At 40.4% G+C, this 26,096-nt stretch overlaps 1 protein-coding gene across 4 annotated transcripts in view; it reads right to left on the reverse strand.

The window, feature by feature from the left end:
• Window positions 1-26,043, reverse strand: part of ATP2A2 (ATPase sarcoplasmic/endoplasmic reticulum Ca2+ transporting 2) — a 41,382-nt gene extending 15,339 nt beyond the window's left edge. For 3 of the 4 annotated variants that reach the window (NR_073529.4, NM_001271973.2, NM_001271974.2), the window contains exons 1-8: window positions 25,368-26,043; window positions 24,335-24,352; window positions 24,157-24,239; window positions 16,507-16,611; window positions 14,129-14,267; window positions 4,666-4,746; window positions 3,433-3,518; window positions 2,142-2,606 (exon numbers count right to left, since the gene is read on the reverse strand). Coding sequence is in view for 3 of the 4 variants with exons in the window: in NM_001271973.2 (NP_001258902.1) it covers window positions 2,142-2,606; window positions 3,433-3,518; window positions 4,666-4,746; window positions 14,129-14,267; window positions 16,507-16,611; window positions 24,157-24,239; window positions 24,335-24,352; window positions 25,368-25,485 (1,095 nt within the window). In the remaining variant the exon portion in view is untranslated. Of the gene's footprint in view, window positions 1-2,141; window positions 2,607-3,432; window positions 3,519-4,665; window positions 4,747-14,128; window positions 14,268-16,506; window positions 16,612-24,156; window positions 24,240-24,334; window positions 24,353-24,966; window positions 25,200-25,367 lie in introns of those variants that run through there. The other variant, XM_046901109.1, reaches the window with a different exon arrangement.
• Between the last annotated feature and the right edge of the window lie 53 nt (window positions 26,044-26,096).

Genomic DNA, 26,096 nt, shown 5'->3' on the forward strand with positions numbered 1-26,096 from the left:
CAAATAGCAGAAGCTTTCAGAGGTAGAATTCAAGTGCTGAAATACAGCAAGTTTCCCTTAATACCACTGAAAGCATTTTCCATCCTGGTTCTTGCTAAGTCCTTTAATGCCCAGTGCACTGGTAGATGAGAGATGTTCAGACAGCTCAAGTGCTCAGGCAGCACAGGATGAAGCTATTTTCAAATGAATACACTGATTGTGAAGATGCATTCGTACTCCTGAGCTGCAGGCAGACTGAAATCTGGGAAAGTGAAGATAAAAACATGCTCATACTCTACCAGGACTAGCTGGGGAGGCAGCAAAGGAAAAAGTGCAGTGCTCAACAGTGCACCTTAATACAGTTTCTTACTAGTTTTTTGGTATGAGCCATTTTGCCAAAGCATACCTCAGGAACGTCTCACTTTACCCTCACTGCGTTGCCTTATGTTTTAGGGAAGCATTTTTTTTTTTTTTGCAAAACACAGCTTAACATTTAGCTGATGCACACGTGGTCTTCATCAATGTCTGGAGTCCCTGCACTCTTTTAAGTCTTCTTAAAAACCAAAAACCTCAACAAGCCAATGATTTAAGAGTCAACAAGGCAGAATAACTGCATTCCTGCCTTACAGGACAGGTCAGGACGTGAAAACAAGACCTCAAATCTTCTCCTTTCCCTTCTGCCTGAAGTATTTAGGATATTATTTAACATCATGAAAAACAAAACTGCAAAATGAGTTACTACTGTAAAAAAAATTCTCCACAACCTAGACAAGCCACCTGCTCCAAGTGAAACCATGAATGCATGCACTGTGTACAGGTTATTAAGATTTGACTATGTTTTGCAAAACTTTGCAATTAAGGTCAAATTGAGACAGCTACAGAACAATGAGGATCCAGTAAGCATGGCACAAGACCTGGAGTATTCAGCCCTCCAAATGTAAGGAGCAGTGCATTTTGAGCTTTTAAGTAGACACATCTGAAGGTTCTTAACTGATGAGTTTACCATGAAGCCTTCTGCTTTTGGCATCTTCGTTTTTGGCAGTATTCATTTGGTGATAAAAAAACCTCCGCAAAGACTAGGGCAGTTATGCAACTCTACTGCAAGTAACCTCCTCTGGAATACTGATGAGCAGCTGCTTTGTGTTTCCTAGGTATAAATACTACAATACTTAAGCAAGTAGAACAAGTCAACTGCCAGCTAAAAAGAAGAAGCCAACAATCACATGAGAATAAGTTGCTTAAGACTTGCCAAAGATACCAGTCTGTAATGCTCAATGTTTATGCATTTGGAATTCTAACTCCATATAATAACTCTGACCAAACATTTTATATCAGTTGCTATGCTGCTGAACATCCACAGTTATTAAAAGAACAGTGTTTTCTCCATAAAATTCCTCCAAAGGGTGATCAAGTATATGGGATGCACAGAAAATGGGCAACAGAACATGCATGTCATTTAATGACTAGCTATAAAAATCCTGAACTAATCGGCACAAGAAAGAATACTTGGGAGAAAGGGAGGAGGGCAGACCAGCATTATGCTAATATAAAAATATGCCATACATTGAATATGACCATGGCAATGCAGACAATGGTGTCACTTGCACTGCTAAGTTGCCAGATTAGTCAGACAACACTGCATGTTGAGAACACTGCAGCAAAGTACATCAGAGCAATAGTAGTGAAGATAACCAAATGAAGGTGGGAATGTTCAGTAGTGAAAATACCTCTGACTATCCAAGTTAGTGCCAGCACAGCTCATTGCTAAGCTTCTCCCACCTCTGTCATCTTCATACACAATGAATGTTTTTATGCTTATGACATACCCCACCCCATCCTTCTGAAACAGGACAAATCAGAGTAAATCATCTCCAGGAGACTGAATAGCTCACAGACAGGCAATGGAAAGCTGCTTGCTAACAACTGTCCCTTACACCAAGAGGGAGTGCAGCTATTTTTGGCCATGACTAAGTAAGGGAAGAGATAAAAGCCTTCAACACTCTACAGTGGAAAACTGACTTCAATGTAGAAGCTTATCTTAGGAAAATAGAGTCAGATTTTGATGATATGAGAACCAAAAACCTCATGATCAAAAGAATTCAAGTAACGCTGACTATTCAGAGTGGCTGAGGAGAAAAACAGAGCGAGTCATTTCAACATACCCTGCAGACTGACATCTGATTGGTGGTCAGAGTACCAGTCTTGTCAGAACAAATAACTGAGGTGCAACCCAAGGTTTCCACGGAGGGAAGACTTCTAACAATTGCATTCTTCTTGGCCATTCTGCGGGTTCCAAGAGCCAAGCAGGTGGTAATAACAGCAGGTAGGCCTTCAGGAATAGCAGCAACAGCAAGAGCAACAGCAATCTTAAAGTAATAGATAGCACCTCGAATCCAGGAGCCACCATGAACCGGATCATTGAAGTGACCGATGTTTATTATCCAAACAGCAATGCAGATAAGCGAGATGACTTTAGACAGCTGCTCTCCAAACTCATCCAGCTTTTGTTGGAGTGGGGTTCTCTCTTGTTCAGTAGCCACCATCTCATCACGAATTTTGCCAATTTCGGTGTTGACTCCTGTTGCAATTACCACTCCCATAGCTTTACCAGCAGCAATGTTAGTACCCTGATGTAAATGAAAGAAGAAAAACTTGCAGTCAAATGACAAACAGCTATGTTTACAAAGGCAGACTAGAGACGCCATGTTTCAGCCCAGTACACACAAAAGAATATTCCAGTGCAGGATTTCTGCTTTAAAAAATTAGGGTCAATATGAACAAACATTGATCTATAATAAGTAGTGTAAACAAATCCATCTGCTGCTAAGTACTGGCATCTTAAGAGCTTTTGTTTGTTTTAATCTGGCAAAACACAATCCTACTAACGTTATTTACTGTAATACATGTGTTCTGTGGGACCCTGTGTGTGAACATTTAAGATGAGTAAGTACAGTTAGGCTTTCTGCAAGAAGTTCACCAACAATAAGAATTGTTATTTCAGTATCTGAAAGGCATTCAACCACTTCCTTCAAACAAATTTCAATCAACAGTTTCTCTCCCTCATAACAAGCTAGTTCTCAACTTCAGCTACACAACAGCACAGTTTAGGTGAGCATTATCATCACTCTTAAGAACAGTTACTTTATAAAAGTAGTTTAGGAATCTCTTGAAGTATATGTCCTTCAGTATTTTTTCTAGCAAAGGACAAAAAGTAGTTTCCTCATACAAACCGGCCTCAACAAGCACCCCTCCCTAAGGACAGCTTTTATTAGAAGCCACTTCTAATCTTTAATTCATTCAGTTTGATGTGCATGGAGACACTCAGACAGATCTGCACAGAGGACAGAGCAAGAAGTTCCATAGCCTTTAGATGCACACCTTGAGTTCTCTTTGCTTTTGTTTATCAGCTTCTGTATTACTTTTTAATGTTTTAAACTTTCAAGAAAAACTTACAGAAAAAAGCATGTTCTTCTTGTCTTGATTTACAGCACGAGGATCGGGTACAGGATCAGTGTGCTTAATAACAGACACAGATTCACCTAAAATGAAGGCAACAGTCTTAAGAGATTACACCTATCATATAAGTTCTGTAAAGAATCAAAAGTCAATCTGCAGTCCTAAGAAGCTTTACAATGTCCAACTGCTTTCTTCAAATGATTTGAATTGCTTCAGTGAAACAGGAAATGTTTAGTAACTGTATTTCAATGAAAATTAGATAGAAGTCTTCAGAAACCTCTTTCATTAACACCTTAAATTTATCACTTCTCATACACATGGCAAACAGGAAAAAAAAGGTTTCTTTTCAATAAGAACAGGTGCCAATTACTACACATCAGATTTCAGAAGGGTGGTAACTCAATGACTGATGCTAAGAGCGTACACTACTTTTTGTAAGAAAATGTAGGCACTCCATACTTATGATAATATAAACAAGTTTGATCACTCTTATGCTATTCAAGATTCGTAGTAAGAAAGTGTGCAGCCTGTTTCAAGACAGATCAAGAATATTTTTTTGATGAATAATTTACTGCTTTAAAATTCACGGCTAGTTGACATTTACTATTTATGTTACCAAAACTGGCAGACAGATCTTCATGTTCCAGCTGAGAGAAAGCTGCACTAGCATGCCTGGCTGATTCCTAGCTTCTTTCCTATATTCAGTAGTACTGCTACTTTGTTTTGTTTTCAACTAATCTGAAAAGTGTTCTAAATATAGCTCCTGCATTTCAGCCTGCATCAGAAAACACATGAACATGTGTGGACAGAATTTCATCAAATAAGGCTTTAGAAACAGTAGTTTAAAAACTGCCTGTACTTTAAATGTTACACTCTCTTGTGCAAGAAATAGGTGTTACAGAAGATATTTAGTAAGACTGACAAGGCATTCAATATAGGACACCAACTAGAATAGAAATTATGCCCCCCTCCCCCCAAGTTTCTATTGTCTCTTGACTAAAAACAATGACTAAAAAAAGCACTACAAGTCTCAGGAAGAATATTCATCTCAGTAAGGTGAACACAAATGACAAAGTCAACATACTCAACCACTAAGGTTTAACTACATCACGAATTTGCTGCACTTAAATATAGTACTGGTATAGCTACAGACTTGTCTGTAACATATTCTAAAGCAGATAAAAGGCACTTCCAATGTATGCATAATAATCCAAAAGTCACAACTCATACCTGTGAGAATGGACTGGTCTACCCTTAGAGTTGTAGATTTGATAGAAGTGATTCTTATATCAGCAGGAACCTTGTCTCCAACTGCAAAGAAATGAGTTCCAATTCAGTTATTTGAGAGATTTCTAACCTAATATTAGCTCTATCAGCCAGGAAAGTGATTTTCCAGTAACTACTCCAATGATTACTATTACTACCAGCTGTTTATTGCTTCTGTCATTTGTAATACTGTACTTTTATGAGTTTCCAATATACTTTGGCAAATTAAATTTGTTTTCAAAATCTCTACCTCTACTTAATCTCAACAAAGCATTCCCATAAATCACTACTGGTTCTCTCATCACATGATCATACCATGACAGCAAAGGGAGAACATTCCTGGAAGACATCAATTTCAGAGTACATTTAAATAACCAGAATTAATAGCTAAGATAAGAATCAAGTCCCCTCCTCAGAAAGGCTGTCCTAGCAAGTTGCTTTCTTTACATTAAGTTGGTTTTCTGTTCTCCACAGATCAGAACATGATCCGCATTTGTTTATTTGGAAATTGGTTCTGCAGATCTGCTTTTTCTGTGTTATACTTCAAATACTGCCAGATGTGTTTGAGTTGGAAGCTAAATTCAGATCACACACCAACTTTAAGTGGTACAACTGTATTAAATACACCCTAGATCAAACCCCTGCAAAATTAGGCAGAACTCCATGCTGCATTTAACTCATACATTTCTATTTTGTAGAGCACAACAGCCTACAATTAATAAAAGGGCACAAAAAACCATCTCCTGCAGCATGTGTTTGAGATACCAAGGCAGCACGTGGTACAGGAACTAACAGCACACTCCTGTAGAGGCAGAGTTCTGCTCCCACACCTTCATCACCTCAGAACTTATTCTTCTACCTTTCTACCTTCTCTCATCTTGTTGTTCCTGGTTTTTAAGAGAAGTGAAAGAACTAAAGCTGCACTATTTTGTTCTAATGGACACACACGATCAAACATAATTTACCAGTGCAATTATTCAAGTGTTAAATTCTTTTTTTTATTATAAAACAATGCACAATGACAGGGGAGAACACTTCAATAACTAGCTAATAGGAGACAATTTTCTCAGTAAATAGACTCTGTGTCCCTGCAGTGAAATTAAACCAAGCTGCAATTCCTGCAGGAACTGCTTATGCAACTGACAGCAATAATGCACATTAACAAATAACGCCATGAGAAGGCAGCAGCTGTGTTGCAGCCTTACAGCACACACTCGCTCAGACAGGAAAGCTAAGGAACAAAATGCTGAAGAGGATTAAGTGCAGCTTTGAACATTAAGCAAACTCGCACCACGTGACTTTTCCTGAGGTCAAAAAAGCCCCCAAATCAGTAAAAGCAGCAAAGATAGAATAGCTTTGCTTGAGAAGCAGACATGTCCTTGGGTAAGCATGTGTATATGAAGGGATCCCATAAATATACATAAATTGTCTTTTTGTATCATTATAGCATGTGAAAACTAATTTAAGCCACCATGCCCTTGAGCAGCAAGAGAAAATAGCATTAGACAGTGACCTCAGCCAAAAATGGCCAAAGCATTCAATAGACTCTCTTGATGTCATGAGGAGGTTTATATGCAGACATGTAATGGCAGCTGCCTTTCAGCTATCACTGAACAACAGGCTAAGACCTCAGCACAATCAGCCCAGGTACACATTTTTGCACTTCTACCAATATTCAAGCACTGGTATTTCAATGAAAGCTACTCCTGACATCATGGGCCGCCTCGATCATCAGCACTGTTTGCCTCAGCAGTTTAAGAGAAGACATTATATTCTCTCACCATCACCATTTAGAAGGTGGTAGTGAAACATTCAAGCTATTTCCAATAGGTAGGAAAGCTTCACATCAGGATCAATGATGGAACTATGTTGAGAAGCTCTCTGCAAAATACAAGCTACCACACTAAGCCTTGTATCATCTTGAACATTCTTTTATGAGCATAAAAGAAACTATAGATAGAAAGTTATCCTGCAGTAGATAGGAACCCACAGGAAATTTTTTGTGAGCAGTCTGTTGCAGATTGCATCTACAAGAAGGTGGCTGTTTTCCACATACTTTAACACAGAAATCCATCTCCTGTTGTTTTCACATTGTTTATTTTGTTGTTCAACTATATTTTAGAGCCCAGAATCAGTCGAAGTATTACCCAAAGCTGTAATTTGAAAGACAACAAGAAATCAGGAAAGGTGTATTTGTGTTGTTTAATGAAGAGCCACCACAGTCTGAATATAACACAACTACAATCTCACAGCATTAAGTCTAAAAGCTCAAGCCAGTTGCAGAAGGATCTTCATCAATTGTTTAAAAAATGAATCCACAACAGTCCCTTAATTTCTACAGCAGCTTCAGAGAACCAAGCAAGCTGCAGCCAAAATGATCCGGATGCATATTGTTGAAGCATGGTTTAGCCAAATACTTAGCAACTGAGAACACAGCCCCTACAGCTATAAAAAGGACTGCTGCTTGGAAGAGTTGGAGCAGGGTTTGTTTCAAATCACTGCTTTTATTCACAGAATCCTTTTTGTTCCTGCACAGAACACTGCTTCAGCATTAATATCAAGCTTCCGCACACAAAGAAATGTAAGAGGAAAAAGCCTGCTAAAAAAAACCATTTCACTTAACTGTGTGCAAGTCTATGTTGAAGCATACAATTTACAGTTTCTACCCCTTGGTAGAAACTGGAGTCAGGTTTAGTTGTGATATAAACAAAGTTCTGTCAATTATTTGAAACAACTGACATAACCTCACTCAAAACATGGACAATTTAACACCTGCAATCACTGAGTTCTGCTAGGTGCCTACAAGGAGATGAAACATTATCTGGCCATGATCCCAACTGATTTCACCTAATGCTTCAGCCCTTCCTCTTGAGTTCAAAGCTCCCCACTTCTTATCGCACTCCTCCCAGTGCTGGGGCAGCATTATGGGTCAATTTCCACTCCACACGTGCAATCATTTACATGTACACTCAACTTCAAGCCCATGGTAACTCCACCTGGCTGTTGGGCATGCTTCAAGCAAAGCAGGTGTCCAATTGCAGGAACAACTGCAGTTTTCTTAGGCTTCCTTGTGAACAAAGGCCTCAAAAGACAATTCAGCACCCAGGCTGCCCAACATAACTTGCTGGAGGGAAGCCAGAGGGAAAGAACTGAAGCTATTTGCATTTCAGACCCTGTTATGTTATCAGAAGTCCAGCCAGAAGATCATGCATCTTCCAGGTCTCAAACGCTGTTCTACGTGTTCTGAGTTGTGGGCAACTGCAGGCTCAGAAAGCAGAATCAGCTGTATTCCAGAATAAATACAAAACCCCAAAGGCAGATCCTGAAGCCTTCACAACAGAACTGCCACTTGAAATGTGTACTTCGAACACTACCATCAGCTCTGTTAACTGCCCCTGATCCCTCCAATGACTGAACACCAGGAAGCAGTTTACTGATTGATACATATAAAAAAAGTCTTGCTACCTCTAAGTTAATGCAAATTTTACAATACTTTCAAGAAAGTGGCTAAAAACATCCTGATCAACTTCCACAGCACACCAGATGCAGAGAACAAAATAAAGAACCGCCACCCTCCCCTTTACTTCTAAAAGGTGTTCTTTGATACATTCCCTCTATATCCATTTTTCTCTTACTTTGATAGCATTCCTGTTCCAGCCTAATGAAAGCACAAAGTACTTAACACTTCCTATGCAGGGCATAATAAAAACACTATGAAAATTCAGAAGCTCTTCAAAACAGGAAGATTAAGTCCATCCAGTCTTTCACACAAGGTCAAATGTTAAGTTATCAAAATGAGGAATGCCTATGAAATCCACTAAGTGCAATTTGCTCAGGAACAGTTAAGATGGATTTCTTCCCAACAAGATGAAGACTAAAAAAGCAGTGGTCCCTTCAGTCTTAACCATACTAGCAAAATGGAGTTTGCTTTAATTGCCAAGATAGGAGAATACATTTTCTAAATGTATTCATTCATAGAATCACCAAGGTTGGGAAATTCCTACAAGACCATCCAGTCCAACCATCCACCTATCAGCCCTTGGCATTGATGATGTAAGCTACAGGTCAGCTCCTGCTCACAAAGTAGTCTTCTCTCCCAGTATATCGTTCTGTGCTCTGGACAGACAAATGGTCCCCAGAGCTTACTACAGAGTGCATGCAGAAGTGTAATTATCCAAACCTAAGAACTGCCAAAGGTAGAAATTAAAACAATGGTAATTAATGCATCAAAATGTCATCCATATTGCATCGTTGTCAATGATAACCAAGAAGACTACGAAAAAAAGAAACAACAGAATCAGCTTTCCGGATCCAATATGTACTGAGGTCCAAACAGATGCTTTTATTTATAAAAACTGCATTCTGTATTAAGCACTATGTAAGATTAATTATTCCTATCTTAATTCTTGCTGGTTAGGAATAACATACTTCTACATGTCATTCCCTCTGAAGAGGGCACCAGAACATTAAGAAGCTGTGCCAGTGGCCAGACACCTCGCCTCTAAGGCTGCGCTCATTCCTAATCTGACTTTGCCTCGCTTCAGCTTTTAATCAGTGTGTCTATTTGTAACACCAGTATCACCTTCTGGATTTGAAACTCTTGTGACCAGCCTATAGAAGTATCTAGTAGGAAAAAAAAGAAACTAAGCTTTAACTTTTGCTAGATCAGATAAAGGAGTAGGTGATATCCACCCATTGAAGCACAAGTCCCGTTTCCTAATCAGACTCCATTTGGGTAATACATGAATCAGTGTTCTGGAAATGCAGCACAGCACCAAAGCACAAATTCTCCTTTGCCTTAAAACACTTTCTTTGCCAAAGTGATTATGGTGTTAGCAGAACATTATCTTGATGTTCAAGCATTTTTCAGTACTACTTATGCTTATAATAAACCCCCCCACCCCGCAGTATCAGTCCTGTTCAGAGTATAGAACACCAGATACACTATTGAATCTCAACAACTAAAACAGAATTCAGTTTACTATTTTTATGTAACAGTTCAGCAACTCTAGAGGAAAAAGCTGCAAGAATCAGCAAAAAACCAAATGGAGATAAGTTTAAGTTCTCAAATGTGTGCTGCAGGTGACCTGGGTTTAGGCTGTGTCCTGACTTGAACCTCATGCACAGCCACCAGTGTGGGTATGATGTCAGCAGAGAACGGAATGGAGCCTGGACTGCATTCGGTTATCTCAAAACTGCCTCCCATGTGCGAGGAGAGGCTGACAGCCAAAGCGTCCGCTGAAGCCCACAGATCTATACATGTATCTATTTACTAACCACTGATATTACTCCTATTTTCTCTGGTTCAAAAGCAGTACTTTATGAAAGAAGCAAAACACGTGCTTCATTTTTACAAGCAGACCTGACAACTTACTCTAAGAAAGAAAAGAAATGTGCAGCTGCTTTAAGCAATATGCTTTTAGGATAGGCCAACATTTTGGATTTAAGTCCCATTCCATCACATCATTGTCTGTTTTTTGCTCCCTAAGCTAACCACTTTTCCATGAGAAAAAGCATCACAGAGAAAGATCTCAGAAGAAAAATCTGCAACACCAATGTTTACTGTGTAAGACTTGAAGGTCCTTCATGATCACTTTGGAGTTTGACATAATATGGCTCAAGAACATTCCCTCCCAATTTTCTCGACACCAAAACTTCTCCTCCCTTAATTATGAGGTATCCATGCTTTAGAAAGTGCCTTGAAGTGTTTTACAGCTATAATTTAAAGCCTTGAAAAGCATACTTGCACACTGTACGCCAGGCATAAACTTAAAATTAAGTATTTAAGCATATCCATCAATTAAATAAGCATGAAATTCTGGGAACTCTGGGTCAGTTCTTAAGCTATGAGTACTTACAGACTGAACAGTAGATCACAGGAACCAATGCTCAGAATCTCAGGGAAGGAGACTGCTGTGACCCCAGCTTGGTCACTTATGGATTACATCTAGTGACCGTTTGTGTATCAAAATACAGAAATTTAGATCCAGTATCTAAAGCACAACATTTTAGACAGGGGAATGTAACAGAAGCATACGAAGTTAATTTCCATTCCCAAATGTACTTCTTCTAAAAGTAAGTAGTTTGCCAACTGTTTATCCCAACCTGTCAGACTGGGCTTCAGATAGAACTTCTAAGAACTAAGGCCATGCTGTTTTGTTTCTCTTTAAAATATTACTTTAACCATGGCAAACAAATTCAATTGAAACATCAAAGGACCTCTTTAATCTATTAAGACAGTCACCAGTTACCAATTTAGAGTGCATCCTTCAATAAACTTAAGGCTTCAGAGCAGGGTGGTTAATCCATTTAAGACAGGCAAACTGAAAAGCCGTTTGAGGACAGCATCTGGATTTTTTTTCAGTTCATCAATTCTAAGAAACAAACAATGTAGCTTAGTAACCCTTACACACTACAGCTCTCAGAACTATGCCCCCCAGAGCACTGCAAGCCAATTTAAGGCAAACCCCTGAGCTCGAGCTCCATCCCAAAGATTTCCTGCTGATTGTACAGCATCTTTTCACTAACTCTGCTTAGGTGGACACAGAAGAAAGTTCTCCTAACGTACACAGCTAAGACATTCATATTTGCACAGTCTCCAAGCACTCAAGCACAGACAACTGACTGTTGGTACACCTGCAAAATTTCAGTGCGCTATTTACACTGAACATTGGCCACTAAGCATAATAACCAGTAATTGCTCATCAAGTGCTCCACAGTATCTGCGTGCACACCAACTCCCAAGAGAAGTATAATACACCACCACTCAAGTGATAGATGGCCTCATCCATTTCAAGGTACTCCACATTCACTGCAAGGTGACAGGGCAGATCTGCAGTTAAACCAGCAAGTATTTCCTCAGCTGGCAGAACAATTAAAGCAACTTCTCAACACTTTACTTCTGAAGGCCACAAGGCAGACTGAGCAGTCTAGGTAATGAATGCAGTCTAGCTCCACAAATAGCCTAAGGAGCCCAAATGAAAAGTAATGATATAAACCATTACCATGTTGTCTTTTAGTTATGTTAAGCTGCACACATTATCTTTAAAGGTTTCAAACCTACCAGAACGGTTTGAACAGTTCAATGCTATTTACTCTCGGAGGACTCTTGTAAAGAGGAAAAAATAAATGTGTATTTTTTGCATAAATTACAATACCAATTTACTAATTCCTATATAAAAGTCATCCCTCCACCAGAACCAAATGTAACAACTTCAAGTTATCAAAGACATTATAGCATTAGCTAACAGCTATTTTGTAATGGAAGACCTGTAGAAAGGTCTTGCAAAATTAGATATCAGCACAGGAGAGAAACCTATCACCTGGTTATTTACGCCACTCAGTTGACAGAGATTTGCCTGGACACACAAATGTCATTGGCACATTGCCCAGAATTCCATACCCAGATATGTATCCTCATATGAAGTGCTCCGTCACTTCCCTACATGGTCTTCTTTTTGCAAACGCCATGTCAAAGGCCATCGCAATAGCCCTGTGCTTGAGGCACAGGCATGCACACACTCTCTCTCACCTCCAGGTCTTGACACCAACACTGGTACACAGTCTATTCCTCTTCTCTACTTGCCTAGGAGCTTTTCTGAGTTTGATACAAATATGATTTCATCATTCTCTAGCTACAAGTTAGAATTTATTGTTTCAATATCAGCATCCATATTACACCAAAGCATTTATTTTCTGTCTCAAACATCTATGTGGCACACTTAATATTACACGTGTTGTCACCTTCCCTCCAAGTTGCAACCGATTACATTTGCCAATGCAAGCGAAGTATTCTGAGTGCTTAAGAGTAGCCAGGAACTATTTGACCCACCAGTCTATGCAAATATTTTAACTAGCATGAGTTTCTACAGTCAGTCAACAGGCTAGACCACATGTTAAAGGGCAATCATACAAGTTGGTAATTTGTGCTTTTCTAATGAGCATACTGGTCTGCAATTTTTTGTTTGTTTTTAAATCAGTCCCACGTGCACCACACTATCAGACATTGCTTTACAGGCATCGTAATAATGTTTAGCATTACTGTACCATCAGCAATTAAGATGAAACTCCACAGTAAGTGACAAGGTATCATAATTCGCTCTTTATTTCAGTTATCAGCACTTTGTAGTTGCACTTGCTCGTCGCCAACAGATAGCAAGAGAAAACTAGCTTCAGCCTTCATCAGATTCACACTCACTCAGTAACCCTAGTCAGGGCTACCCGTAGCTGTATCATCCTCTGCTCAAAACTGAACCTTAGGACAGGGTTCAGCAAATTGTTAGAAGTTTCTCAAGGAAGAAAACCTAGACAGAACGCCAACACCAACTTCATTTTGAGTGCATACTCTCTCTGCCTACTAATTAAAACAGCAGGATAGGCAAGGGTATATGTTTACTTCCCCTATAGAGATCTACCACCTCTAATAGCAGAGGGACACTAGCAGAAACCAAGTTTGATGTACACCCTGCACTGCTCCCAAAGAAACAACCATGAAGTTAATAGCTGATAATGACCTACAAGATGTGAGTATGCAATTATCCCTGACATTTAATAAGAACCACCTACTTTCACATGGGGAGAAATCTGAAACATTAAAGTCACTGACCAGTCCAGTTTAAAGAAAGGGACTGCTGTGCCATTGTCACCAAAATGAAAGAATTTCATATTACTTCCTATTTATGTTTTCACATTTCTTCAAAGACATACCTTTTAGGACATGTCTCAATTATTAAGTTTGATGTAAGAGCACAATCTTTCATTGTAAGGCTTTATTTTTCTTTTTTAAAAAAGCACAGTGCTTCAAATGCTATACTTTCTTTAATCAGTTCTGTTTGTGATCTCCTGTACAGCAACATGCAAAAGAAAGAAGCACCAAGGCATTATGAAAAGATAACAAAACAACCATGTCCCACACAAGGCACACGTTAGCTGAGAGGACAGAGGAAGACATTTCTAGTAAGTTGAAAGGCATTGCTGATGCAAGTGTGAGATCTGGAAAAAACATAAGAATCAGCTCTTTACCTAAAGTATGCAGTGCAACAGTTACATAAAATAATATCTGCTTTCAGAATTTAAACACAAATAGAAGGAAAAAATGGCTTGGGGTAGAAAGCAGACAAGATAGTCTGAATCCAGACTGCAGAAAACAGTTTTAGACTAGTGATAAGTGTTAAAACTTGTACTCTTATAATTAAGATACTTTGCTCTTAGACCTACTAATTAAACCAAGCAGCAATTTGAAAAACAATCCCCTCAGTGCAAATGCACATTTAAGGTAATTACAGATGAACAGAAGCAAGATTGTTCTTAAGTGAAGCATATACGCAGGCCTCTCTGCAAAGTTCCCCCAGGGCCTCAAATCATTAAGACAAGGCCCCCACAACAGTTTTACAACATACACAGTATGTACCACATCTATGAGCCTTACCTGCCACTTCCACAATATCACCTGGGACAATGTCTCTTGCTTTGATTCTCTGAACGCTCTTCCGATCTTGTCGATACACTTTACCCATTTCTGGTTCATATTCTTTAAGAGCTTCAATAGCATTTTCAGCATTTCTTTCCTAAAACACAACAAAAACATGCAACTTAAGAAGCCTCCAAGGTATGGAAAGATAAGCACGTCAGACTTGATCTTACTAGACTAGAATCCAACTACTGAGTTATATCCTACTATGGGTTAGCTACAGAGCTAGAACTCCATTTCCCCAACAATATTATTACCAGCCTCATTTCACAGACCAAATAACACCAGAGTGAAATCTAAGCATAGTAACTAGAAACTTCACAGCATCTCTAACAACTGATAAACTTGGATGAATCCTCACACAACAAGACCACCTCATTTCCTATCTCAAGTGCAGCTCTCTCAGCTAACCACTGCTAGAAATTGTTATCAATGTTGTGATTCTGCCCAGATAGAGGACAACGTAAGAAATCAACAGCTTATCATTACTGCTGTTCTAGCCCAAGGAAGAGCAACTTATTTCTCATTTTCCAGCCTTTTGACAAGTACAGACGTCATACAGTCCTGATGGTTACAGATAAAGGCATGGGTAAGTACAGTTATTAGAATGTCTGCACTCCAAATATGTACCAGCCTTTTCAAATACAAACTTCAGCAAGAACACAATCTCCGAAAAGTCAAAGGCTGAGGTACTTCTAGACAATACAGCAGCTCACACAGCACTACCAAAGCTCCCCTGAAGGACTTATGTTTACATGCTATACAGCACCGTGCCAGGCAGTGCATAGGTACCAGCACAGGTTCCAAAAGCTGGGACTACTCCTAGCCTCATATTTAACCAGGTAAATAAACCCTGTTCCTCAACACTGTTGCACTGATATGATCCAGCTACAACATACAGCTCAGTGTCTGAAACAATTGTTCTCCCCCCCCCCCAGCTTGCTTGATTTTAAGGTGCTACCCTGTCCTCTCAATCCTTGAAGTATTAAGAAATGGCACTTTGGGAAAAGTGCACTTGGAAAAGGTTGAGAAGGGCAGAGCTAAAGCAATGACTCAGTTGCTCACATCTAGTACCTGTAGAAACAGATACACGTATGGGTGGAGACTATGTACCGTGACTTTTTCCATGCCCATTTAAAAAAAGGGCATGAGTCATTTAATCCATGCCGCAGTTGTTTCACAATTAAGTTCACTACATAGAGGTACATAAAGATTCTCTGCACGCTTTTACCACAGCTGAAAAAGTGATCATTTCCTACAAGAGTTTCAGCATCTACGCAGGAACATTCACAAACTATATGGACAGCTTTACCTTACAGCTCAAGCTTCAAATCATTACATGCAGAATTGTAACTCAAAGATTAATTCTTGTGCAACAGCTTCACGAAGATTTGAATACAAATGGACATTTAAAGGTGCACTGCTGTTACTCCTCATTCTACATTACCTCTTCCCACCATACCAGCAAGATGGGTGTTGCTAAAAAGTGAGTCTTCTGAGTGTCTTCAGCCAGCTTGTGTTTGCACAGAACAAAAAAAGCCTAAAGCCTACCTAAGACAGCAAGTAATTATGTCACATTCATACCAGCTCTTTAAAAAAAATTTACAAAGCACATCGATTACCCTAAAACCCTGCGATACTTCTTACCTGAAAAGAAGCAATTCTAAGAAAGTGTGCTTTCTTTGAAGTGATCAGTTTGGCAAAAGAAAGTTGTTCACATAATTCTCACATCTCAGAACATGTTACTGCCAACGCTACTTTAAAAAAGTAATCCAATTAATCTCACAACCGATAATGCAGGAAAAATAGCTTTCAGAAATAACTTTTACCTCTTCATGAAAATGCAGCCTTCGTAAGTTTAATTAAAATTGCAGCAATTGAACAGGTAGAATTAATACCTTTTAATTGTACCAATAAAAGCACTAAAGCACAGTATTTGTTCTCAGCAGGAAACAGACAAGAGTTCTAACTCTTTTTTTTGTTGCTGTTTTGCCAACCGATGCAACTGACTGCTTCTTAGCTTTGCAGTGTTTGATTTACTTCCTGAACTCAGGATTTCATACTGGACTTTTTAATTCCTGTGTTCATCAGCATGTGGCCAAATACACTGATAGGCATTTGGTCTTTTTGGCAAAACTTCCGAAGCTTTCATTTCACCTTTCATCAACTCTTTCTGTCCTGAATTTATACGGTACATTGACTCTAAAAAATCTAAAGCTAGCAACATACATTGCTTGCATTGTATAAAGCATCTGACAGTACAGTGTGCAGTTCTTCATCTTAAACAAAAAAAAGCCAAGACACTTGTGATTGGTATTGCAAAAACATCTGCATACCTGCCACACTCCCACAATTGCATTGGCTACTAATATAAGTAAGATTACAAAAGGCTCTACAAACGCTGTGATTGTTTCTTCACCTTCTTCAAACCAGGCCAGCACCTGTGAGAGAGAAACACCAATTTAAATTAAGTAATTTACACAGACACATTGCAAATCTAAGTCCCAGATAGCTTGAGGTTCAACTCCCCAGACTTAAGCAGTCTTGAAGCATCCTCAGATCTTCCAGGCTCCTGAACAAGCCCGCAATACACAATGGAAAAGGAGAAACAATCTTTAATGAACTAGCACAAAGTTCATTCCCAATCCTGCTCTCCTTTTAAAGGAGAAAGCTGTTTGGGAATCATACTGCTACTCTCGCTTCAAAAATGAAAGCAGAAGTTGTTGTGACAACGGCTACAGCAGTGAAAAGTTGCTATTTTTTTTTTCCACAACAGTCTAAAACAAAATGCAGATTGATTAGCTTGACTGCTAAGTTACAGCACTAGAGCAGTGCACGAAGAAGTTTATGGATAGCTGGAATCTGAATTTTAACTAAACCGTTTGTTATCCAATTAGACAAATAAATGAAAATAGCTTAATAAATTTTCACTGAGATATGAAAAAGAAACATCTATAAATTAAAATATAAGCAGCGTCTTACTGAAGCACTTAAGTGAACGGCACAATTCCATCTGAAGTTGAATTCTAAGCCAAGTACCTAATATAAATTGTAACACATTTTTCCTTTAAGTAAATCAACTGGATGACTTGCATAAAAGGCTCCAAGATTTTTAGTTCATTTGCTTTCTATTCATGCTCTAGTTTTAGGCTTTTGCCATTCACTTCACTTCTGGAGAACAGGTGAGCATCAGGGCCCTACAGAGCTCTGCAGCTACTGAAGTCAAGCTAACATGACCAGAGAGGAAGAGCTTTTTCGTCAGCATGTTGAGCAACAGGAAGCCTGGAAAGTGACAGTAAATAGGAACAACGTGTTGAGATAATTAGGGCTGGTAGTCAGGCAACAGTGCTCTGAATCACTAGAAGACTGCAGTGAGCAAACCATTACTAAAGCAAGCACCACAAATCCACTAACATGCTGCTCAGAGCTATTGCTCAATTGTGAAACACTCCAGGATGTTAAAAGGAAGAAGGAGCAGCAGCATGAAAGCCTCAAGCAGAAAAAAAGACTGTCAAGCAAATCCAATGCAACAACAAATTTTATTACAAAAGGATAAACTTGTAAGATCCGGGTTATGATTAATAAGAATGAAACATCCCAACTGGCATTCCATTATGTTGAGGGTCTGAGTAATCCATCTGGAGAAGAGAACGAGTTAGGAGCTATTATGGTCTCCACACTCATCATCAACCTCAACTGGCTTCTGTCATTTGACCTCCTGGACAACACATACTACAAGGCAGTTTTCAATCATCACATCACCCTTTACACCATGGACAGCTTTTACTCTGCCACCACTGCAAGAGCTACACAAAGGGCTAACAGTACATCTCACTTTTCCCAGCACAGACAGACCCACACTACCATTAGAAAAAGCTGCTTCATGTGTTTCTTTCTTTCCTTTCTTTACTGGAATTCTCAATGTTGAGTTACCCTGTTAATACATATAATGTCCTGTTAATATGCTGAATCAGAACCTATTGCAGGCTGAAGACCATGTGGGCTGTAAAACAAGGCTGAGAAAGAGCCTGCAACTTTGAGAGGTAAGGAAAGCAGCTACAAGGAGAGCATAATACAAATATGTCAAGAAGAACTAGAATTCATTACTCAAGGGATCTTTACTTCAATGAACCATTACTTCAAAAAGAGCAGATAGATTAGAAGCCCTAATAGCACAAATCTATTAAACTGTTTTAGATCTTCTGTTGCTTGTTGGGTGAAATTATCAATTTATAACTAGATTAAAACAAGAACCCGTTAATCCTGGCAGCAAGACACCCATCTCCCTGCAAAAGTTTCCATGCAGTTATTAACAAGGGCTCTAGTTCTAGAATCTAAATATAGCCACGTACATAACAGAACACATTAATGTGAATTCTTGGTTCTACCATAGCAAATTACTGCTTCATTAACACTCCATTTAGGACATTTGTGACAGGCAACACATACTGCTGTAACAGATGAGATTTATTATTTGCTAGTAGCATGAAGTTAACAAAAACCAGCAACTCCAAAAGGCTGAGCAAAGGGTTTCTAATGAGGCAATTTCGGTAACAGATCTTATGCTAAAGCCTACAACTCGTGTCCAAGGTATTGAGCTTATCATAGAATCACAGAATCACCAAGGCTGGAAAAGACCTACAGGATCACCCAAGTCCAACCTTCCACCCATCACCAACAGTTCTCACTAATGTTACTAATAGTTCTCACTTACGTTACAAACCTTCCACTAGCACACTCACATCCCGAAGAGGCTTTCCCTTAAAGTTCTTGTCTGTTACTCAGAACGGCCTCCATCATATTTTAGCCACAGTCACTTAAACTCATACATAAAAAAAAGCTTAGATTACCACTCCCACATATTGTAGGGTCAGCAAGAAAAGTTACCATGTAAGTTTAGAAGAGTAAGAAAAGAACAAAAGTACTCAGAAGAAACAGGAGTCAGAAAGCGTAAGGGAAATTAATAACAATTCTTAACAGTCCCATACCAACAGGCAACATGGGCAGCTTAGAGGACAACTCGCATTCAGCACACTGACTTCAGGTTGCTGGAGTTATGGTGTGCAGGGAGAAAGAAATAGGGAGTCAGAGGTACAATGCAGCAGTCAGCCGGCAATGAGGGAGAATACTGATGAACACAGCTAGGAAAGGTACGTCCATACAGCCTCTGGCATTTCTACAAATTAAGTTACAATGGCAAGTTGCCCCAGGTGTCCATTTATCATTAAGCAGACAACTGAATTAGAAGAATGGAAGTTTCAAGATAAAGTTCTGTTGCCCAGCAGGCTGTAGCCGCCAACAGAAGGGAACAGGTTCATTGCCATCAAAACAAAAACGTTTTTTGGGAGCTCAGAAGAAAGCTGAGGGAGTAAGAGCTCATCCTGACCAAAAAAAAAGCCTCACACTAATTAAAGCTGGTCATGCAGAACTATGGTCTACTTTTAAGTGAGCTTTCTTCTCACAGGACACTTTGAATTAACATCCAGTGCATTTTGGACAGAGTACTAACTACTGCTCAGAAAGCCCTCCTTTAATGATTTTTTCTTTTCAATACAAATTAGCTAAAAATTAAGCAGATGCAAACTATTTTACTAGCTTTGATACTTGCCCCAGTTACTTTCCAGGTACCCTGAAGACCAGGAAATACCACAGAGAACTCCTCCAATTCACTAACAGAATTTTTTATTTGCTACCCAAGGAGAATATACACGTAATCTTGACCATAAATATTAATCAAGCATTATATTAAGTTAGCAAATCCTAAGTACCCATCAGATAGAAATGCTACTCTGTATTTCTTAAACGAAAACACATTCCTGTGGTCAACATAACAAAACCAAGGAAAAAAAATACACACAGCACCTCCTGTTCAATTCATACAAATTAAAATGGAACCACTGTTGCCATGTCATCCCACCAGTTGGTATCTCAAGCCCTACTGAGTAATTGGAGTTTAGCTACAAGCGTGCCAATGGAACCTACATCACTATCTTGTGCCACATGCAGCTCCTGCCCTTAACAGGTAGCTGTGGGGTGATCCCAGGGCAAAGCCTACCATGTTTTACCAGCACACCTTACTGCCTCCACTAGCAGTTTGCTCACCTTTAACACAGATGAGGCTGTATTCACTGTAATTTATAGCCTATAAAAGTTTTAACTTTCTTCTGAACACAAGTTTTCGGTAGAGTTTCCAGTCTATACTTCATTTTGTAGAAGAGAGTTCAATAAAGATGTGACGCAAAGATAAGACTTGACAGGTAAGCACATATCGCTCTTCAAAGCATTATTCTGAATTAAGATACAGAAGTAACACTTTACAACTTTTAAGTCATTCACAGAGCAAAGCAAGCTGACTTTTTTAATGTAAATACAGGAGATTTCAAAGAATGTTACTGAAATAGAAGGACTAAAAGCCAGAATTCACAGAAAATTAAACATCCTCTTACTTGCACCTAGAATTCAGGCTACAAAGGCCTCTGAACTGCTGAGATCTACTCTGCAAGTGACCTCTGCATAGGCTTCACTGCTGTCTGACAAAATATTGAAACAATGTCCAAGTCTGCGTTTAGCTCAATTTACTCAGCATCAGAAATCACACTGTTTCCCTTCAAAAGCCATACCTTCAGGCCAGTAAAAATATTGGAGAAATAACAGTGTGAGAATTTAAGCAGTTACTAACTTGGCACATCTGTAACAGCAGCTCCCACCTGGAATGCAGCACACAATATCTACAGCCAAGGCAACAGGCAGCATATGACCCCTACAATCAGCTAGGGTGACAAAGATTCAGCTGTTAGTCTGATTTATTTTTACTGACACATACCTGACAGGCCTTGTGGGAGCAGAGGACACAAAAGGCACTCCGAGCACAGAACGCTGCGCTATGCAATAGGCAATGTCTCTACACCAAAACGTAGCTGAATGAAGAACTTGATATTCAAGACTGTTGTTTCTGTGCCGTCAATTGCAACATTAAGCTTTTAGGTCACAATCACCAGAAAAGCTTCCACAACACAGAATAGTAACATACCCTGATGTCCCATCTCTCACACCTGAACCATAAAGCTTTACGTTGACATTGCACAGCTGGTGAAGAACTGCTCCCTGCACTGCCCTAGCAGCACCTGTGCCCTCCTAAAAGCATGCATTACAAATGTGATGCCACTAGAACAGCAAAGTACATTCTCCATTTGATCTTCAATAAGCAGAACTGTTCAAATTCAAATTAGAGCCAGTTTTCACTGACACTCATGAAATCTTAAAAATATAGTCTTGCTCCTGATTCTAACACTCTGCTCTCTCACTAGTAATTCAAAGGCTTCGCAAGAGTTTGGAGCTTTGGGAGTCATTCACTCTTAAGCCAATACTTGGTAAGCCATTTTTCCCTTTTCACTGCCATTTAAAGTAAACTACTCATTTAAGCATCTTGACAGAAATCCTCCTCTGGATATACACCAGGTCTAAAAGTCCTCAGCTGGAAGTTGCTTCAAATAGGTGCCATTATCCACACTTATTTCTGTTGTTACGCTACACGAAGTCCTACTTTCTACTCAAATACTACAGTTTTAGATCAAACAATAATTTACAGTAAAAAGCAGTCACAGAACTGAAATGTGAATCAGCACTTCATCATGTTCTAGAGTATAATTCTGAGGGGTCCAACACTGCCCCCAAGGAAATCACAGTCTTGACTTATTAAATAAAGAGCACTTCCCAATGGTATTACTCAACATTGAAAAACAACACAAGTTTAGCTGACTCCATTTTAAGTCTAATAATCCACTTCAAGATCTCTAAGGTATAGGGAGTTCTGCGTGCTTTGCAATAGAACAAATGGCAAAACTGAATTCTTAAGGCTTGCTTAAGGCTTGTAGAAGACAGCACAATGCACACATGGAAGTTAACTTTTAACATTAAGCTATTCAATCCTAAGAATGGCTTAGCATAATTTACAGTTCCAGCTTTACGTACAGCTCCAATATTCAATGCAGTATTTTGAAGTTCTCTGTCCAGAAATCTAACACAGCTACACACTGCTCAAACATCTTCTGGAACACAAATTACCCAATGTTAATTACAACCAATTTTACAGCAATCCAGTTCTTCTATCAACATTTTCAACAGCTCCTTACTGCTACCATGAAAGCCTCTAATATGCTTTCATCAGGAAGCGTAAAAAGAAAAGAAGACAGATGATCCCCTTCTGAACAGGAAAAAAGACAGAAACAAAGGGGAAAGTGCTTTACAAGTGTCAAAAGCAAAATATATCAGGATTTTTCCCTTATAATTCATTGAAAGGAAAATCTTTGCCATTTCTAAAATAGTGTTACAATGCATAGCCAGAACTCTCAAATGGGAGACACAGAAAAGGCAAAGCAGCAGTCCAAGGTCATATACCATCCCAGTTGCACAGAAGCAGACAACCTAGATCTATCCCACGGTCCTTCTGGAGTGCAATCTCCCCTTAATTAAGAAAATTAAGCATACTGAAAAAAGAAATTGAACCCAGTTATTAAAAGTTTGCAGTGTGTGCTTGGCAGTACACTACCTCTCAGTCTGGCAGGGAGTGCACTCAGCACTCACATTCAGCAATGAAGTCTTTAAGTTTGGTGAAGGTGATTTCTTCACATACTTAGTTATAATAAAAACAGGAAATTCGCAATAGAATGAAAGAGTAACAGTATCGTGCTGTCATTTATCTCATTCTCCTTTCCAGTCCTCCAGGAGGAGAAAATGAGAAAAGAGGAAGAAGGAGAGTTTTAAAATGACCTGCTTACTCACATTTCTATAGGCAGCTTGATTTCCTCCCCAGGAAACACAAGAGTGAGTAAAGCACATCAATCCCCGTGGTCAAGATCAACACCACCAAGCATTGCTCAGCTGGTAACAGCATACACACACCAAAACCCACAGCACTTTGGAAGAGGTGCCTGCACGGTGATAACTAAAGCTGCGTCGGTCAAGGAGCAGCAGCACAATGAGCTGCAGCAGCCACACCGGGACAACCTTTCCCCCACATCTCCACAGAAGTGTTTCTCCTCAGCCCATCATAATTACTTTGCCCTTAGCTAAAGAGTCACCACAGTTTCCACAATCCCCAAGAGCTGCCGCTTTTTTTTTTTTTTTTATAAAGCAGTTAATTACAACTCCAGGGCAAAGTCTACTATAAACTTTTACTTCTAAACAATTTAATATTCTGCACACTTTTGTTTCTGTCATCCAGCTCCCTAAGACACGGAGCTTTCATCTTCCCTCTATACTTAAAGAGGTGCTCAGTTTTCCAGTTTTCCAGCAAACACACACCCTTCATGTATTGCGTAAAAGGACCAGCTAAACGTGTTCATAAAAAAATTCAGTTAAACTCTTCTTGTTCTTTCAAAACTGTACGCCAAGCAAGAGGTCCATTTTATGACTATCCAAAGGTCAGTTACCAAATTTGGTCAACAATGGTGCCATCACAGCCGTCATCATTCTTGTCACTGTCAAAAGCAACAACTGTCACCTTGCTATTATCAGGAAGGGAAGGCAACTGGAATACTCGCCATGTAGTTCTATTTCCAGTCTGCACTGCATCCAAAAATGTCTTCCAATGATTATGCATTGAGCTTGATAACGATTAACTCAAAGGCAAGAAGAGTGACCAGTTAAACGCTTACTCAAGGTTAGTTTTCAAAGCCAACAAAAGCATTGGGAAATCCCACTTCAAACATGCAAGCCGGGTTGAATGAGAAGTGCCTTTAGAATACCTGTCTAGTGCAGTTATGTACTCCTGACTCATACAGTAACAGATTCCCTGAAACTTTGTTTTCAAGCATACAAAAGCCTCTTCACAAGGTAATTAATTTAAGACAGAACAATTTACTCAGCATCTTATACTTCTACCTCTTGGAAGAAAGGGTAGTGTGTGTAGTTCCTATATACTGAACATAGGTTGCTCCTGAAGCTGCGATACACAAATCAATGAAATAAGAGCTATTCATACTTACAAAAGATATGCAAGCTGCCAGCAACAGAATTCTAACTAGTAAGTCTTCAAATTGTTCAATCACAAGCTCAAGTAAGGTTTTTCCTGCAAAACGTACAGAAGACATTTAGTCATGCATGTAAAAAAAAAAAAAAGAATTACTGACAAGAATTTGTAGAAGATTTTATTGAAATACTTACCTTCCTCAGCTGGTAACTCTATCAGTCATGGATTTTTCCAGGCAGCATGTGAGAAAAAAGAAATAATTGAAGAAATCATTAGAGCATTATAAGACATCCACCAGATACTGCTCTCACACTGTAGACTCAACTGGGCCGGAAAGCCATACTGAAATAGCTATTAAAGGGGCTCTGTTCATCAGAGCATTGAATGGGCCTGCTAGTCATGTGCATGTACAGGTTAGCTGGGATCTGCTGAGGGTTATGATTCAGCCAAGTCATCACTCCAGCCAGCTGTGTGACTCCTGCTGTTGCTGCATACAAAGGGTCAAAGGCTCAGAATGCTTTCCAAACGCTGACCAAGATTTTTTCCCCCACCATCACTCACAAAAATAATTAAAAAAGAAGAAAGAAAAAGGAAGCTTGGTTCAAAATATTTCAAGTCTCCACTTGAGGGTTTCCTTATTCCTGCTCTCCGCTCTCCCTTCATTTCCCCACAACCACAGGCGTGGAAGGGACGTCCAAGCTGAACAAAAAGAAAAAAGAAGTGGAACCTTCTCACGACTTTTCATTTTTACACAACACCGAGAAGGTTCACAAAGGACTAAATGAGGCCGAGCAACAAGAATTAAAAAAAAAAAAAACCGAAATACCTCATCAGCGTAATTTTGTGCCACGACTCGAAAGAATGTACAAAAATTGGGCCAAAAAGGCATCGGAAAGCAGGGAATACTGAAGGATAGGGAAAAGAAGAGCGATGGGCAGCAAGCTCTCCATCTCAGCACGGCAGGTTCCCCGCGGAGGGGGCGGCGGAGCTGCCAGCCCCGCTCCGGGCTCTGAAAGAAACCCACGAGGTGGAGTTGCAGTCAGCCATCTTCTCTGCCGCGCTCCGATTCCGGGTCCTGCAAGAGATGCCGGCTCTGCTCGCACAGACACGTCAGGCCTCGAAGCGCGGCCCCGGGAAGGATGGGAGGGCAGGCGAAAAGCGTGAAGGAGGAGGGGAAGAGGGGAAAGAACCGAGGGAGGCATCGCGGCGCGGGGCCGCCTCACCTACCGTTGGAGCCCCATTTCTCCTTCAGCTTCTTCACTTGCTCCAGGCTGAGCCCGGTGCTTTCGTTGACCCCGAAATACGCCAAAACTTCCTCCACAGTCTTTGTGTGCGCGTTCTCCATGGTCGGGGCAGGGAGCGGCAAATGGAGCCTCGCTTCTTCTTCCTCCTCCTCCTCAGCGGCGGAGTGCCCCCTCCTCAGCCCCTCGCTCTCTCCCCCACCGCCCCCGTGCTATCACCATAGACCCCCCCCAAACACAGAGCCCGCTTCACTCTTTCCAGAGGAAAAAAAAAATTAAAAAAAAAAAAAGGGAAAACTGACGGAAGAAAAAAAAAAGCCCCCGCCCCCCTCCCACCCCACACGCCCTCTGAGGGAGCCGGGCCGCCTCTCCAAAGGGGGAACTCACGCACCCCCGAGCGCGAGCGGGCGGCTGAGGAGAGCGGAGAGGCGCGCACCCGGGGCCGCTGTCTCCTCAGGGGTCGCCCCGCGGAGGGCGATGTGGGCACGGCACGGCACGCCTCGCCCCGTTCGCCTCTGGAGAAAAAAGGAAAAGGCGCTGCTGAGGAAGGCTTGCGATCTGTCCTCACCCAGACCGCTCGTCACGGCTCCAGCTGCCCCCCCCTCCCGCGCCCAGCCCGGCTGCTGCCACCCGCTCGCTCCGGTCGCGCACCGGCGGCGGCTGCTCTAATGTAACTTACGGGAGCTGGGCCGCCGGGGGCCCCACTCACCGCCGC

Source organism: Gallus gallus, chromosome 15, assembly GCF_016699485.2.
Source record: "Gallus gallus isolate bGalGal1 chromosome 15, bGalGal1.mat.broiler.GRCg7b, whole genome shotgun sequence".
Lineage (NCBI taxonomy): Eukaryota > Metazoa > Chordata > Aves > Galliformes > Phasianidae > Gallus > Gallus gallus.